Source organism: Syngnathus acus, chromosome 10, assembly GCF_901709675.1.
Source record: "Syngnathus acus chromosome 10, fSynAcu1.2, whole genome shotgun sequence".
Taxonomy (NCBI): domain Eukaryota; kingdom Metazoa; phylum Chordata; class Actinopteri; order Syngnathiformes; family Syngnathidae; genus Syngnathus; species Syngnathus acus.
The window spans coordinates 13,100,988-13,118,741 of NC_051095.1; the positions used below are offsets into that span (position 1 = coordinate 13,100,988).

Sequence of the window (17,754 nt, forward strand, 5' to 3'; positions counted from 1 at the left end):
TCATCACCGTGAAGTGGTTAATTAAGAGTAATTAAGTGTAATGTCAAACTAATTTAAGATTTTTGCAATCGTAAGGCTCATTAAGCCAGAGCACTTCTCAAGCGTCTTGGGAGGCCAACACACAGCATGTCCACTCCACTGTGACAGGCTACTATAGTATAGACACTGATTGAATTTTACTGTGATTCCATCAATCAATATAACGTTTGAAAAATGTATTCTATTTGAGAAAATTATTGATAGAGACCAATCAGGGCTTTGCATTTTGATATTCTGGGATTAGTATGTTTATTCTTAGAGCTGCTCTGTGTGCCTTGACTTGCCAGCTCTGGACAAATAACTTTTTTTTTTTCATAGACTTGGAATGAAAATTAGGGTTGTAGACAAATGTGATGTATATTATACGGAAAATTTGCATTTTAATTTACAGGTTGATGCAAATAAAATTTGGGAGTAATGTATGTGTAACGTGGAAATTTCTAATTAACCTTAAAGTCTGTAAATTGTCAAGTGATGGAATTTATGGCACTATGACTATATCTTTATTGTAAACACAAAACTGTGAACAAATAAGTATGTTGTGTGTCCTACACAGAAGCAAATCAGATGCAGACTCATAAATCCAGGGTAATTTCATAATTTGTTTCAATGTAAACAGAATGTGTTTAGGAAGCATTGCAGTTTACGATTCACAGCGTTCCCTCTTGCCCAGGTTAACGTTAAATGTTACATTGGATGCTGTCTGTTGCCTCTACAGCAGCCAAATGTGCAAAATCTCTTTCCAAATTTAGACGTGTTTGCTGCATTCAATCTGCCCTCTAATGCTGCAGCTCAGTAGGTGTAATCATAGTGTAACCGCAATGGTCTACCCTCTAAAAGTCCCTTTTGTGCAGTATTCCTTGCCAGCTTGTCTGTTGTGTTAATATCTCGGCATGCTGCCCAGCTCTGTTTTGAATAGAAAGAACCGTTGGTCGGTTTTGGATCACATTACCTGCACAGATGCCTTGTTTCAATTGATAAAACTTTTTAGACTCAACCTTTCCCTTGATGGGAGGGGCTTTTTTCCTCCCCCTCCATATTTCATTCATCTCGTTTTCTGACATTTCAAACCGTGAACAATTGATGGGAGATTAAGCACTAATGAAAATAGCGTAAAGGTTGCATCGAAAGCTAAGGAAAGTCTTTTTCCACCTATTTTCGAATAAGTGACGAGCCAAATGAAAAAGAGTTAACCCATCCAGACAAATGAATGAAATGTCATCTCATCCAAGAACTTTTACAATTGACACTGCTGTGATATAAATGCTTCTCTGGTTTTCATCGCTGATCACAATCTGATATAATCTACCTGACTCTGATGGATTCACCCCCCTGTCTCTCTCTCTCTCTCTCTCTCTCTCTGTCTGCCGCTTTCCCTCTCTCTCTCTAAGCAACACCAGTTTCCAACGCCAAGTGCTCATGTGTAAACAGCTGAACGACAGAAAAGTGGAAATATGTCCGTTAGCGGAGCTTGGGGGGTCCTAGTGGACGATGCATTCAGTGACTAATTGCAACACTGTGACTGTAAGAGCAGGCGTTATAGTTCATATCAGTAGGAAGTTCGTACAAAGCTGTATTCTCCCGCTATCATTTACATTGCACGGTTAAAAAGCTGATTTTCTAAAGGAATTAATGAAACCCATGACTGAAATGGTTAAAAAATTCACTTTGAAGGAACAACATCACAACTTTTAATTGCTTTGAATCAATAAGTGGAGAAAGGGTTTTTGTTTCATCTCAACACATCAAGCAACTCATGCATCAATAAATAAAGTTTTTTTTTTTTTTTTTAGAGCTCGGTATGTAAAATGTTTGTCTGGAGTAGCAAAACTTGGTGTGACAAGTTGCATCTTGTAATATGAGCCTGTCTTAAGAGGAGCTGACAAGAGCTCTAGGGTAGATGTATGGTAAGTGCAGCGCAGAGAAGCAGTGGGAGCGCACGCTGAGCGCCCCGTTGGGACCGCAGCCACACGGAGAGTCTCTCCTCTGGGTTTTCCATCATCTACTCAGACCTACTAGCAGTTAAATCCGATGGATCACAAAATGCCCCTCCAGATTAGAGGCTCAGATAAGTGACTTGATGACAAAGTGGTTTGAGGATAAAACACAACCTTGAGAAAGACTCAAATATTACATATACACACACGTATATATAATTACTCAATACTTTGTGTCTTTTGGTCTGTCTTACGCTCCACAAATACTAAAACGTGTGCAAATCGCTACAGAGGTGTTTTACTAGTCTACGTTTTTTTGTACCAAGTTTTGCTTTAACCGGCCACTCAGCGGGCAGAAAGATGCAGATTGAATTGAGGGCCAGATGTTTTGCCTTGGCTGACCCTGTGAGGATGAATCTGAAATCAGATTGGTTAAAGAAACAGTCCCATTGCGAATGTAGTTGACATAGCATGACTGATTCTGGAGGCCCTGGAAATGGCAGCCCAGGGGCAGAGGCATACATATAGCTTGTTGGGACTAAATCAAAACAATTGATGAAACAAATTGGAGGAATTCTTTTTGCAAATATAGTTCAGTGCTTGTTTGTGTTAAGAGCAGCAGAGAAGTCCAGCCTTGTTGGCAAACAACCACCACAATTGGTGAAAACAGACGTGGTCGAAGGAAGTAAGTAGACCGAGACCACTTGGCGTGAGTCCGCTTGTTCATTTAGCGTAGCAAATTATAAGGGTGAAAACAGCATGAATCCTTCTACAGCACTTTACAACAAGCACCCTATAATTTCTTTGGTGGAGCGAAATGTTGTCATTATTTTTGTTTTTGTTTTGTTCTGTTGTTTGTATTTTTGCAGGATTATGCAAACAGAAGCCAGTGGGGAGAATACGAATCATCATTTCTTTTTACCTGATTATATGCCAAGTACATTTTTAAGCAAATTAAATTTCTCAGAGTCTAACGGATGTAGTTTGATGATAAATTTCCATTACCTTTGAAGGTATACAGTTTGAGAAATATTTTTGTCATCCCTTTTCATCATTTTTGAATTCAGTATTTATCCCACAAGAAATTCACAATGTGATAATCTTGATGCGAATTGAACCTTGTCATGGCTGAAGCTTGCACTGTGCAACTGGTGTTTTTGTTTTGAAACTACAATTTGTTAAATAACAACAACATAGCAATGTATGAACAGGGTCAACACGAAAAGACCTTTGCTGCCTCACTCCGAATTAAACCGTTTTTGGAGTCATTTAAAAAATCTTAATAATTTAGTTGCTGTGGATTAAAAATATAACATTTCTGCTAAATAAATGCTCATTATAGTAGCTCTACTAAAGACACCTGATAACCCTCATCAAGCAAATTTTAATCAAAAAGGTCCAAAATGGCCAGGAGCGCTCGTAATCAAAAGAAATTAATTAAACATTCGAATAATCAACTGCTGTTGCTGTTGTTTCCTTGGGCCTGACAATAATATACAAGTCCAGGTACGTTTTATTTTTAAACATGTTATTTATTTCAGCCCCCTCTCACTTTACAACAGCTTTGATTACAACATCTATCGCTCACTCTTGTGCCATGGCGTAGGCGTACCTGCCTGAAATAGAGAACACCTCTGGTGAAATAATAAAAACAACACTGATGAAATCTCTTACTGACCTTCTTACTTAAAGGAGATGCCCTCGTACGCACAGTAAAAGCCTTTTAATCATTGCAACTTGACTTAAAATGTGACATTTTATCCAATGTGGGTTTCATATGGGTCATACTTTTGATTTTAACATGAGGAACTCATATACTCGCCTACAGTAGGTACACCAGAACAACCCAATGCAGTACAAGAGCAAGCAATCGTTCACTCTTTGTGCGTTGTGGGCGTGTAAGGTAGCAAGAAGAGGAAAAGAAGTTCAGCATCGACAAACACAATCTTGTGAGAAAACGTGATAGTAAAACTATTGTAATGGAAATTTTTTTGCTAATGTAGTTTATCAAGAAAGAACGCAACATCTCTATTCGATGCCTTTCCTTTGTTACTATTTACAATATTTTAATTTGTTTTTTAAGGCACATCAATCATTTCCATATAAACACTATAAATGTACTTTTTTTGGGGTTGTTTCATGCTTTGCCACAGCTTCCGACACATTTTTCCTGTCAGTCACCTTTTCTGACATGCATATACACCCACTCATTCATAGCTTTGATGGAGAGTGGCAAACTACTGACATGTCCTTCTAGCCAAACCATGTTGCATTAAATGACACGTTTTTACATGATTGCTGAAGGTACCAGTGGGACTGTGCGTTTAGTGCAATCATTGACCCGCCTCATCCTCCCATCTAGACTTGCGCTCCCGACTTCTTATCAGCAAGGACGTTAGCGTTGAGTGCAAGCACACACACTGACAGTTGCCGTCGCTCTCATCCTGTCTGGCACCTGCGGCCCCAAAAAAAGGAGGGGGGGGGGGACTAGCGAGCCTAATCTTGTATCTCTCAGCTGTTGCCAGGTTGAATTGGTTTCCACCAGCGGCCAACAGCTTTATCTGCTACCTGCAGAGAAAAGCTAGATGGAGCATATCCCATACACACACATGCAACATGTTCAACGGTATCACGCATTCAGCAAAAGCATGTGCAGATGTGCACAAAGTCAGACGCAAATGTGTCATTACTTATGCGCAAGATCTCATGTGCCAGCACATATTGTGACTCAAATGATGAAGATGAAGCACTGCAGCAGCTCTAAAGATATATTCTTTATCACTAGATGGTGCGGGGCTTAATTTTAGAGACAAATTTTTCTCATTTTAATAGTCCAGCCTGAAAGATTTATCGGACTTTGCCGTAGCATTTATTCCCAAGCACTGAGAGTGCTACTGCAAAAGAGGGCTTTGTATGAAAAATAGAGAGCAGAGCTAACCGTTTAGTTTTTAAATCTTTTTCCATTATTAAAGTTTAATCCTATGCAAATGGTGCTCGGGCCACAATAAATGGCATTTAACGTCAAACACAAATATACATTAAACACTGAGGTGGGAACTGGGAGGAGTAAGTGCTGGAGTGCAATTAAGGAATCCAACTTTTGCAAATTGAAAATACAGTTTATTACCGCGGAGCAAATTTGCGTGAATCAATTTAAAGAAGGGTTTTTCGCTGCCGTGGCCTCCTACACACATACGCAGCCGCACATTGGCACGCATTCATTCATGTACACAATCCCTGAGAACTCAGCACTTCATCGACGTTTCATTGTGCAATCCATCTTAATCAGCCAGCCCATCAGAGACAATATATCCTCCCCTCCATCTTTCCTTCCTTCTCCAGACCAAGTGATTGAGGGGTGTAAAGAGGAGGATGTTCTTGCCTGACGTCTCCTCCCCCTTTGTATCGTACCTCCCCGTCCCCACCTCCAAGCCAGGACAGCTCTTAAGTGCTTGTGGGTTTTTATGTTTGTCATGTTTTATAGGCGTGGGCAGAAGCCAGGGGCAGTTAAAATGTAGAAGCAACGAGGGAAGGGGCGGGCCGGGAGGAGGAGAACGAGGCGGAGTAGGGAATTACTGTAAATCCAATCTCCATTGAAAGCGACAAGAAAACGACATGCAGTGCCCGCCCACATTTCTGCAACGCCCCCGCGGGCGTGCTGACAAACGTCGTAAATGTGCATTTATTGGCGTGGTCTCTGCAGTGACGTTTTAAACGCAAAAATCTTTGAATGTTGTCACTCGGCCATGTGAAAAATTTAAAATGATCATTTTTACTTCTACAATCTGATGTCATATTTTAGCTCAGTTTTCTATGGTGTGATTATTCAAATCCAGCAGGTGCGCTAAAATACTGTCGTAAGATGAACATTTATGAAACACTTGTTTGAGTATCATTAACATAATATCTTCTTTGTAGTAAATCAGACCTTGAAACAGAGCAGAAAGTGGAAGAACCTATTTTTGCTTTTTAAATTGAAGAATTTTTAGTCACCTCAGTTTACTAACAAAAATTGGTCCACAATTTGGGGAAAAGCAAAATAAAATATTTCCACCTACTGAGATTGCGATTAATATGCAATTATTTTCATGAAAGGCAACTTATCTAGCGACTTCAAAAATTCGACATATGTCCGGTTACAACAATCATGCAAACAGGTCTGTGGCTGGATCACTTCAACTTTTCATGTTTCGTCAAACAATGCTATGTAAACATGCAGACTTCATATAACTACATAAATATATATACTGTACGTGTAAATCATAATAATAATCATAAAAAAAGCCTCCCGACTGACGTAAATTCTTATTGTTTTTTTCTTTTGGATTAAGGCAATGTTTCACCTCCAAAGAGTACCTGGGGTGCCTATTTCTGTCAATAGAATAGGCGACAGAAATCCATGCAGAATGTAATAGGCACACACTCAGAAAAACACTCCCAGCCATCTGAGGATTGTTAGGCTGGTTTATATCCACATTAATTTGACGCACTTCTCTATATGAAATATAAACTATGTATGAGGGCACGTGTCCTCTGCCTTCATTTATTGCATACTCACCACTGCACATTTGGGAGTGTTTCTGTGTGGCCTCTGGCCATGAAGAACTCACCCCCACCTTATATTGGTCTACCAGTCAGCTAGTATGGCGTATAATTGGCCACAGTTGGCTTCAAGTGAATGTTTGCTGCCTGCCGTAGGCTAAGTGATGCAGCCACAAAATCAGCTATAGTCCAAGCCGCATGTCAACCGCTAGTTAAACTGCTTCCCGACACTCCTGCTAACCCGGCAGCTCTGCCACAGGAGAAGAAGTTTGATGGTGCTTATTTATTTGAGGCAAATAAGTCACCTTTTTATAATTGCTCTCTTGTCCTTAACTGTCTACCCACTGTCTCGTTTGAACGTCACGCGTCGAAGTGACCTCGCTCAAAGCCTCTCAGTCCATCAGTTAGTCAGCACGTGAAAAGGTCGGCCTCTTAGTCAACAAAAGACCGCTGAGAATGTCAGCGGGACAGCAAATCAGTCAGACAGAAGAAAGGATGGTCGGACGCCGCAGCCCAAAAACCCCTTTGAGGGCGCCCTGTACCTGCCTGTTGCCATGGAGATGCTGTCTGGGATTTAAATACTAGCCTCGCCCAGCCTCACTTATTTTTTTTATCTTATTCTCTTCCCTCTTCCAGTCTCCTATCTTGCTTTTTGTCTGAAAGACACGTTCCCTCTCGCTAAATGTTTTAAACACCCCACCTCACCTTGCCCCATCATCTCATCTGAACGACACTTTACTGGCGCTCATACCATTTGCCGTGCTGTAAAAGCTCTTATAAAACAAGCGCAAACACACAAAATGCATCATCACGGACACAAATTACCATCACATACTGTATACAAGCACATAATCCTCTTTGTTTGTGTGCACTTTTAATGTTTGCCTAAACACACAGCGGTGATGCCGCAAATGAGCGTGAATGGTCCACACGCTCACTTGGATGTTGGCACCTGCTGACAGTCAGCTGCCAAATGGAGATCTATCATTTTCTGCTCCAGTCTCATCATCAAGCATCATTTAGGCATGCTGGCCCGCCTTTCCCCTCCCTTGACACTCTCCTGTGCCAAGACACAGATTACATTTCTCCCAAATGCACCGACAGCCTCGTGGAGACGGTGAAAGGATCATGTGTGGGCTATCACTGCCATCTAATGGTTACTCTCAAGCAGTGTTTCACAGCTTGAATTGAGCAAGGCACGTAAATATCTAAACCTCTTCATCCTAACAAGGGTCGCCGTCATGCTGGAGCCTAGCCAAGCAGTCTTTGGTGAAGATGGATAAATTACATTTAAAAAAATCTCACTGCACTCCACCAGACAAAAAAATATCCTAAAATTATACAAACTAAAATGATGCTGATCATGTTTCAATTCCCACACAAATGTACTTATTCAGTGTCAAATAGGGGGCCTTCAAGTGGCTATACGTAGTTTGGCCACTCCAACATGTAGGGATGCGTGGGCATGAGTTGCTGAGCAAAGTAGCATCCATTTTTCAGCAAAACGTGGTATCGCGCATGAAATGCACAAACATTACAATAGCTCAATTTTCATCATTTTAAAGCCTCATTTGTTAGATAATACGTCACATTTTTTTATTCATTCAAATTTGGCAGAATTGTTGACAACACTTGCAATATGTCAAATTTAAAAGACATTTGTATACCGATTCAGTTAGATAGGAGCACTATTTACAGAGTCACATACCTGCATTAACAATGGCATCTACCTCCAACACTGTGATATTGCCACTGTAGACCGAGATTTTCCCATCAAGTTTTTGATTCCTTGGATAGTGACTCACTTCAGGAAAACCTGATACAGAGACAGGAATGATCAAGTATGTCGTTGGTAAATTACATCAACAATATAAGACAGTAAATGTAATAAAAAAAATAATAATAAAAAAAAACGGTGGTGTTTGGTGTCGGACCTCCAGTGTGAGTCCAAGCTGGGATGTCATCCAGCCGTACAGAGTCAGTCCTGTAGTATTTACGCCTGACCTCCACAGGCTGAGTCAGCAGGAATCCTGAAACAAACAATCGACTATGTTAAACTGATTTGGCCCAATTTACATTTCGCTAAGATAGCATGCAACCTATTGCAGATTCCTCCCACATTCCAAAAACATGCATTTTAGGTTCACTTATGACTTTGAAGACATGATGGTTTAAAAACCGAGACATGCAATGAGAATCACTCACACATTGTGTCTTTGTGATTAGTTAAGACGAGAGTGTGTTATTGTTTTTATGCAATAATATGAACAATACAATGCTTCCAAATGCATTTGCAATTTGCAACTCCTTGCCAGTCCCCATATTGTAGATAGAACCCAACTCCGCAGTTCTTTCTGTTGTGACGTGTCGGTAGATATGGGGTACAATCGAGGAGTGTTTTTTGTGCTATTGCTTTGCCTTGGTGACAAGGAACTACAGTAGGTTCAAGTGAGTTGAGGAATTTCATCTGCTTTGTCTCCATCTTGTGGCATCTATAGGTAGTTCCAAACAATTTTGGGGCGGGTCAATTACACGTGGACTTCTGCTCTTAGCAGCAAAGCTCCTTTTTGCACAATCTGACTCTGTAACAGATTCCAAGATTTTCCAACGGGTAACATTTCACATTTTATGTAGTCAAATAGGTGCACCAGTCAGCCTCACCCTTGATCTCCTTCCAGTCGCCCTCGGTGGAGTTCAAGTCAACTTTCACAGCTGTCATCGTCCCAGTGTGTAGAGACGCTGTCAGTCCGCTGATGCCAATGAAAGTGCCCGATCTAACTCGCTTCCCTGGCGGCGAGGGGAAACAAATCCCCTGGGTGGGCCTCCAGCGGGTTGCTGTGGTAGTTGTAAAGTTCGCGGTGTTAATATGGCTGCAGACAGGACTTGTCACTGGATCGCATCCCAGCTGGAGACTTCCAGGAGTTAAAATAATATGCTTGAACCCGACACGGGCTGCAGCCACACGGGACACGGGCCTGCAGCCGGCGAACAGTAGCGGGGTTCTGATTTGTGAAAGTAGGCTTAATGTATGCATCGCCATGTCTCACTCGGCAGTGGGACGTTTAATGCAAGGTCCACAGAAGTTACGTTTGTGTCAAATACAAATTTAGCTGTCTGGGTTCGCTTTCGCTGGCCTACATCTTCATCTCATGGGCCATATTTGTTTTGAATTTGTAGAATGTACCATTACTCAAACGGGGGGGGGGGGGTTAAGGTGCAGGGAAATATTTTAGAGACTATGTCACGTAAGTGATAACAATTAAGCGATTGATGACACCTAAAGTTTTCAGTTTTCTGCAAAATTATTTATATTTGCGCACTATCTGAACTGTAAATCTTGATTAATCCAACTACGAATGGACGCGACCAACCATAATAAACTGGTGACCCCTTTACGGACTGTTGGAAATTTGACGACGCGTAGGTGCCAGGCCAGCACACAACACAAAAACAAAATAAAAATTGAAAATGAATGTGCAAACAGAAAATAACAAAAATCCACACAACTTTTAAATAACACATTGTGTGTGGCTATTTGCTTAGTCAAGCAAAGTTTCTTATCAATTTCAGAATTCATTTCAATGGAGCATAACATTGAATTTGAATCAGTGCATCACTGATCATTTAGAACTTGTGAGGTTTGTGTGCCAATTTCTCAGTTATATTATGATAGTTAAATTTGTTTTGTCAACTATCACCGTTAAACACCATTAGATGAATAATTTAATTCCTTTTTCCCATTTAATTGGTTTTTTTTGGGAGAAAGGGGCACACCTCTTCATGGTTGTTGTTTTTTTAGTAGTATTACATTAAAAATGTAACCCCCTCCCCCCCCACACACACACACGCACACACACTTTCCCTCCCCTACTTACATTTTATTGATTACTTATCAAATTACAGATTAAGACTGTATCCATGTCTTGAATTGAATTGATGGAAATAGAGTGTGACGATATATTATGGCCAATGTAGTATCACATCTATGGCGCAAATCATCGACACACCACAATGCCTACTATGTATCACCAGCCTGTCAATCAAAAGCTGTAGGCCTACCTCTTGTGCATTTCCGCCAGACGGAAACTGACAAAACGAAAAAGAAAAAAAAAAAGGAACATGCAACACTAAACACAGTTACAGAAATACAGCCTACCCAGCCAGAGGGAGGAGAAACACTTCAGCACACTTTCATGACAGTTTTGGACTTTTTCACAGATCTGACAGAGGAGCAGTTTTCCCGGCCCCCATTTCATAAAAGATTGAACGAAGGAGACTGAAGGTACTGTCCTTATATATCTATATAAATGCATAAGTGTGTGCAGTGACATTGAACAATTACAAGGCATGGTGTGTGTGTATTGTGTTGTAGTTCTGTCTTTTTGATTCATTCAGCGAAGGTAAAATGTCAAAATATAAATTTTTTATTCCAAAACAGATCAAAAGATACATTTTAGTCTTCCTAAAAGAGATATAGATGTATCATCTGCTGGTAACATGTGAATCACGTCATCAGCAGGATCAGTCTTTTAGGATCTTAAATGTTTGGACAATAACACACCTTCAGTCCAAACATACTATGTTTACATTTGTCTTCATATATTCACATGCAGTAGATGACCTTATGGACGTTGAATAAATACTTTGTCTGTGGTGACGGGAAAAAAAAAAGCGGAAGTGTGTTTCCCTGGCGATTAAGGCAGAAGCAGGAAGTGTTAGACAGGCTCACCCATCAAGTGTGTGTATCATGTGAGACTGAGCCTCACAAGTGAGTTTAATTGAATTGTGGTTGTTGTAGTATAAAAATGCATGCTTCTACATGTGGTGTGATACAACCCAATAACGTCCCCCTTCGATTCCCTTTCTGTCATGCAGCATGGCGGTGTGGGACCTGTCCATCACAGTGGAGGATCTGGGGCCTGACGCTCCACCTGTCAGCCTCAGTGTGACCTCTGAGCTCCACGTGGGAGGCGTTGTCCTCAAGCTTGTGGAGAAGACGCGTGAGTCGCTGTCTGTCTCTTTGACTCAGATGCAGACAGACTGTATGGGCACCTACATACACATATTTCTTTACATGTTCTAGATTTGTATAGTGTTGGTTGATGTAACACATTATAGAATTTAAAAGTATACAAGTCTTTAAATTTACTGTCTGTTTGTGTGCGTAATGTAGAAATTCAGCGTGACTGGTCGGACCATGCGCTGTGGTGGGAACAGAAGCAGCAATGGCTGCTGCGGACATCCTGGACTCTGGAGAAATATGGCATTCACGCCGATGCCCGTTTGCTCTTCATGCCGCAGCATAAGCCCTTAAGGCTGGGCCTGCCCAACGGCATCACCCTGAGGCTCTGCGTCTGCTTCTCCAATCCCGTCTTCCAGACTATGATGGGCATCTGCACACTGCTCAGTGAGTTTATCACTCACTTTATTTTACATATTTATTGGATGCTGCCTCTTAATGTAAAGTCAACATATTTCCACAACTTAGTGAAAGCTGCTGCTGTGAATAATGATAAACTCGTGTTAGGTTTTGCATCAGTGGACACCCAATGAGCACTTGAATTCCCCATTGATGTCTATGTCAGTCATTTTAAGTCTTATTTTAACAGATGTGTGATGTAGTATCATTTGTACAAGATAGTATAAGGAGCATACAATATTATGGAAAGTTGCCTATTTGTTTGCTCGTACAGCACATGCAGACATACAATACAGCCATACTCACAGGCCTATATTCTTTATCCTCTGCGAAAAACAACTATTACGACTAACATTACAGCATCTTACAAAGTTACTTAACGGAAGTTGCGATGAATTCTTCAAAACTAACAGTTTGCTTTTTACATTACATTTCATTAAGTCTTTTTTTATTCACTACAACATTATAAAGTGCTATTGTCCTTATTTTGAAAAAATACATTGTGAAATTTCTAATTTGGGGGAGAGGTGGATTCATGTGGAGAACTCGCCCGGTTAATACCCAAGCTCTGACCTCAGTTGACAACTCATTTGCAAGGACCCTGAATTGTCTTGAATATAGAACTCTCTGATCTGCTCAACCATTGCGGCACAAAGCTTGCGATGATAGCGACCGAAATATAGATTGACGGATCGCAGTCGGAGACATGGTCCGCATGACAAAACAGGTTAGAAGTTGCTCTCGACTTCGCTTGCAAGCTGCAAAACAAACAAGCAAAAAATCAGTCGTGATTTCTCACAGCCAATTGACTGAATGTTAAACAGCAATATATATGCATAGAGTTGAGTCCCAATTGACACTGATGTGACCTGAACACATAACCTTGGATCTAGAGTCAGACACACTACATCTGCACATGTTTACCTTGATTTCCCTCAAGTATTTGTCTTGTTTCTCTATATCTCTGAATCCTTTCACCACATTACAATCAATTTGAAAAAAATCATATTGGAGCAGACCTAAATTCTGATACGGACAAGTCTTTACCTTGTTGTAATCATCCTTTGACTTTCACAAAACTATACTGATGTGTGCTAACAATTAAATTCCTTTAAAAAAAAAAAAAAAAAAAACTTCCAATCAACAGGAAGTTAGAAAATAAAAGGTACGATATTGGAGCAAATTTTGCAAATGTTCATTACAACAAGAAAGAGAGATTTTAATCTTCAAGCCACTAAAAAAATAAACACTGATTTTCAGTTATGCCTGTTACCCCATTTGACCTGCCATAAATCTTTCTTTTTTTTTAAGAAGGACTTACAAAAGTTACTTTTTTAGTGTTGAACATGATGAATTATTCTCTGCGCGTGCACCTACAAGCGCTGTCAGTTGACAGTCTTCACACACTGACATATTTTTCAAAAAGGAGTCAAACAATTGAATGAATTCAATTGAACATTTTGGCACATTTGACCTCCACAGATATCCGTCACCCAGAGGAGCTCTCACTCCTTCGGCCAGTAGAGGAGAAGAAAAAGAAGAAGGACAAAAATTCAGCAGAGGAGATTTTTGACCTGACTGTGGTGCCTCTCTCCTCAGGTATACTCATCATTCGCTATCATCAATATTCCCATATGGATGGAAAAATTGAAGCCTTGTTGTGGAGTCACGTTTTGTCGAAGACAAACTAACTCTTAACATAAGACAAACAAAGACAAAATACTTGAAACAAGGTTCCTTTTTTGTGCAAGATTTTAGTTTATTATTCTCTGCTTGTTCCCCTAAGAATAACAAGAAAAACATTCTTTATTGTGTAAACATCCTAAAAATGAACATTTATGACTGTTTTCAACATCAGAATCACTTTTCACACTACTCTTTGTTCGCAGCATCTCTGCCCAGTTTGTACAACGGCATGCCGGCTCATTTTGTCGGCTCGCCTCAGTTGGAGGCCATCTACAAGATGTTGTCAGTCCCTCAGCCTCCTCCTGCCCCTGAAGTCATAACCAAGCAGTACCGCCCAGCCAGCGTGGTGGACAAGGCCCACATCAACGGCAGGTACATTCACCACACACGCACGCTTTTATGTTGAACCCGTTGATGAATAAACAGAATATGCCGGAAAATGACTAAAGTGGAATTTGTGAATGGGGTCACAATATTCTGTCAGTACTGATTGAGCCATCTAGGGATGCACACTGTTATTACAACTTAAAACAGGTCAGCAGCAGTGAACTTTTTTACTTGCAAAAACTAATCCGGGGCCAATCTGAGTACAGTTGCCCATCCCTGCTATGGATCAAATAAATGCATGTGACCTCTTTCCCTCAGGTGGTTGGATTCGTCCCGTTGTCTGATGCAGCAGGGCATCCAAGAAAATGACCGACTGTGGCTTCGTTTCAAATATTTTACTCTCTATGATATAGAACCCAAGGTGCGTGTGTGTTGTTAGTTAGAGCACACGTATAATTGGACATATTGGTGGTGTCTTTGCCCTCTCTCAGAATTCAATGCTCAGGAGAGATGTTTGTGAATTTTCAGTATGATACGGTGCGTCTGACGCAACTGTATGAACAAGCTCGCTGGGCCATACTGTTGGAGGATATTGACTGCACTGAGGAGGAGATGATGCTGTTTGGAGCTTTACAGGTAGAGCACTGCAGCAGCGTGCAAAAATAAAAAGCGTGAAAAGCTGAATAAGAATCTGCTCATTTGAAAAATCCCCATGATACATTGTCTTGCTGTCTAGCCTGGTGTGCATCTAAAATTCACTCTTGCAGTATCACGTCAGCAAGGTGTCGCAGTCAGAGCCGCAGACAATGAACTCGACCGCAGCCATGGATGACCTTGAGTCGGCACTTCAATCCCTGGAGGCCAAAATGGAGAGCGAGAGCAGCTCTGCCTCTGACATGCTGGTCAGACACGATGAATGCATAATGCTGTCTTTCATTCAATGTCATCAGCCTTCGGAGCAATTAAGAATTCAACGAAGAACGCCAAGCAAGTGAAGCTTTATCTTTTTTCTTTTCCTACAGGATAACATGACAGCACCAGAACTCAACGATTACCTGAAGATTTTCAGGTACTCTTTGATACTTATGACGTGCTAATTCTAATTGAACAGTAATCCTATAGACCTGGGGATAGGGAACAAGCCCAATAATGAACTAGCAAGAGAAACTGACACCCCAGGCTCCTCGCCAATATGAATAGCTTGTCTCTCTTTGACATCTTTCATTTACAAAACACACTAAAAAAATGCACTGCACTGACCAAGTGTAGAAAGGAAATACTGTTGTGCAACGCAGGCAAACGACACAGGCTACGTTCATTTGATCCAATGTCGCAGCCTTTTCCAAAACACATTTTATCCCAAATTGGAAATGCTGATGTGTTTCAGGCCAAAGAAATTGACTCTGAAGGGATACAAGCAGCACTGGTTCAAGTTCCAGGACACCTCAATTTCCTATTTCAAGAGCAAAGAGGAAAGCATTGGAGAGCCTATTCAACAGATTAACCTTAAAGGTACAGTATGTTATTGTAGCTTGAAACACAATCCTTACTCAGGAAAGCATTTTTGGTTATGCCAAGCTGGATATAGAACATAAGTACATCCTGTTGTGAATTTGAATGAACATTGGTGTCCCTTGAACCACATTGCTAGCATGGCACAACACAAATGAAGGCGTACCAAGTTGTAGTGTCAACCCTTAATTTGACACACAGGCTGTGAAGTGGTGCCAGATGTCAACATGGCAGCTCAAAAGTTCCTCATCAGGCTGCTGATACCAGCTCCCGAAGGCATGAATGAAGTCTATCTCCGCTGTGAAAATGTGAGGACAAACCACCAACACCTCGCATCTCGCTCTCAACCTTTTAATGACGGTGTTATTCTCGACCATCTCTCTCTCCGGCTTATAGGAGGAGCAATATGCACGGTGGATGGCTGCATGTCGCCTGGCCTCCAAAGGCAAGAGCTTGGCAGACAGCAGCTACCATAGCGAAATACGCAGCATCCGGTCCTTCTTGGCAATGCAAAACACGAGCTCAAGTTCTCATGGCAACGCAGCTGCTACACACGAAAGCATAAACACGCTCAGTTTGGTGTCACCCCGATATCATAAAAAGTACAAAACCAAACAGGTGGGAATACAGAAAAGCGGGTTAAATCTTGATGTCAAAGCCGATCTGTGTTAAAATGGTTTTCATCACTGCAAAAATGTCATGGATGGTCAACAAACAATTTTGCAACAAAGATGGGCAATGGAATAATACCTATAGGCATGTGTTCTTTATCCTCTGTGAAGAATGATACTATACGGAAACATCACTGAGATTATCTGAATGCACAGTATTGGATAGTCTAGTTGTCTCATCTTAAGTTATATTAAGACACCTCGGTTTCTTGGCAAAGGAAAAATATATTTAGCCTTGACCTGAGATAGATTTTATCCTGGTGAGGTTGTAGATAATAGGACACAATTACACTTTGCACTTGGACCTTTGAGGTGATTTACAGAACTTGGACCCACTAAATGTTCACTTAGAGCAACTCAAAAGGGAATTATTCTGACAATTGACTGTGCGTGTGACCATGCAGCTGACCCCTCGTATCCTGGATGCCTACCAGAATGTGGCTCAGCTCTCAATGGTGGATGCAGTCTCGCGCTTCCTGCAGATCTGGCAGGCCCTGCCCGACTTTGGCCTCTCATATGTCGTAGTCAGGTTCAGTCATACATTTGTTTTCAAGCTTTTTATTGTTTAAATTACAGCAGTACTGTCATACCATACCTGTCCAAACAACAAGAGCTTGACACAACAACTGCTAAGTATTGTAGTTTTTTTGTGTCTTAACAGGTTCAAAGGAAGCCGTAAAGACGAGGTACTGGGCATCGCTCCCAACCGTCTGATCCGCATCGATTTGGGTGTGGGCGACGTGGTGAAGACCTGGCGTTACAACAATATGAAACAGTGGAACGTCAACTGGGACATTCGACAGGTGTGATTAGTATATATATAGATATATATACACAATCTATCTATCTATCTGTATTTATATATGGATATATAATATATTTCAATCACCTCCCAGGTGGCCATAGAGTTTGAGGGTAACATCAACATTGCCTTCAGCTGCGTGACAGCCGACTGCAAGATCGTTCACGAGTTCATCGGGGGCTACATCTTCATGTCGACGCGCAGCCGTGATAAGAGTGACAAGCTCAACGAGGAACTCTTCCACAAGCTAACTGGTGGACACGAGGCGCTCTAGAACTCAAATACACCAAATGATCTTGATCTCTTTGAATTGTAGGCATTCAAAATATCATGACTACGATAGGTATTTTCTTTCTAGTGCTACAAATGTCAAAAGATCAAAAGCAACCAAGTGACATGCATTACACAAACAACCCTCATGTATTTGTACTTACTTTGTGTTACTAGCTCAATAGCTAATGAATTGCGTGCGAGAACACAAACAGATGCCAACAGCAAATGCGTACCACTTACACTTTAATAAAATAAATTGAGCATGTTTCATCTTCACTTGTGTGCACATCCTTTTGTCAAGGCATCTGGTGCCATTGCAATTTTCACACTGATATGCTGATCATTCATCTCAGATCATTTTAGGTCTGCCAATTATCACTGAAGATTAAAAGGGAAAGTCGACCAAAACAAATTGTTGACAATTAGTCTCAGTATTAAAGATCAAAGATTAAGATTAAAGTTAAAGATTAAAGTCCCAATGATCGTCACACACACACCTGGGTGTGGTGAAATTTGTCCTCTGCATTTAACCCATCCCCGTGTGAT

The 17,754-nt window shown here is 41.0% G+C and overlaps 2 protein-coding genes and 1 long non-coding RNA gene across 7 annotated transcripts in view; 1 reads left to right on the forward strand and 2 right to left on the reverse strand.

Annotated features, from left to right (window-relative positions):
- macrod1 (mono-ADP ribosylhydrolase 1) overlaps window positions 1–9,700 on the reverse strand; it is a 127,866-nt gene extending 118,166 nt beyond the window's left edge. For 4 of the 5 annotated variants that reach the window (XM_037262427.1, XM_037262429.1, XM_037262430.1 and 1 more), the window contains exons 1-3: window positions 9,180–9,700; window positions 8,453–8,548; window positions 8,227–8,334 (exon numbers count right to left, since the gene is read on the reverse strand). In XM_037262427.1, the coding sequence (XP_037118322.1) occupies window positions 8,227–8,334; window positions 8,453–8,548; window positions 9,180–9,558 (583 nt within the window). In that variant the 5' untranslated portion in view covers window positions 9,559–9,700. The remainder of the gene's footprint in view (window positions 1–8,226; window positions 8,335–8,452; window positions 8,549–9,179) is intronic. The other variant, XM_037262428.1, reaches the window with a different exon arrangement.
- A 941-nt stretch (window positions 9,701–10,641) lies between these two features.
- fermt3b (fermitin family member 3b) lies at window positions 10,642–17,484 on the forward strand. The gene is made up of 15 exons (XM_037262260.1): window positions 10,642–10,800; window positions 11,394–11,518; window positions 11,692–11,925; window positions 13,420–13,536; window positions 13,827–13,995; window positions 14,269–14,371; window positions 14,479–14,586; window positions 14,718–14,852; window positions 14,973–15,019; window positions 15,338–15,462; window positions 15,664–15,770; window positions 15,859–16,080; window positions 16,538–16,662; window positions 16,795–16,936; window positions 17,030–17,484. Exons 2-15 carry the CDS (start codon window positions 11,395–11,397, stop codon window positions 17,207–17,209), a joined length of 1,938 nt encoding a protein of 645 aa, XP_037118155.1. The 5' UTR covers window positions 10,642–10,800; window position 11,394; the 3' UTR covers window positions 17,210–17,484.
- LOC119129178 lies at window positions 16,663–17,115 on the reverse strand. Its single transcript, XR_005099142.1, has 2 exons — window positions 17,023–17,115; window positions 16,663–16,884 (listed from the first exon to the last, which is right to left on the reverse strand). It is a non-coding gene; the product is annotated as an uncharacterized LOC119129178 (long non-coding RNA).
- Window positions 17,485–17,754: the final 270 nt, after the last annotated feature.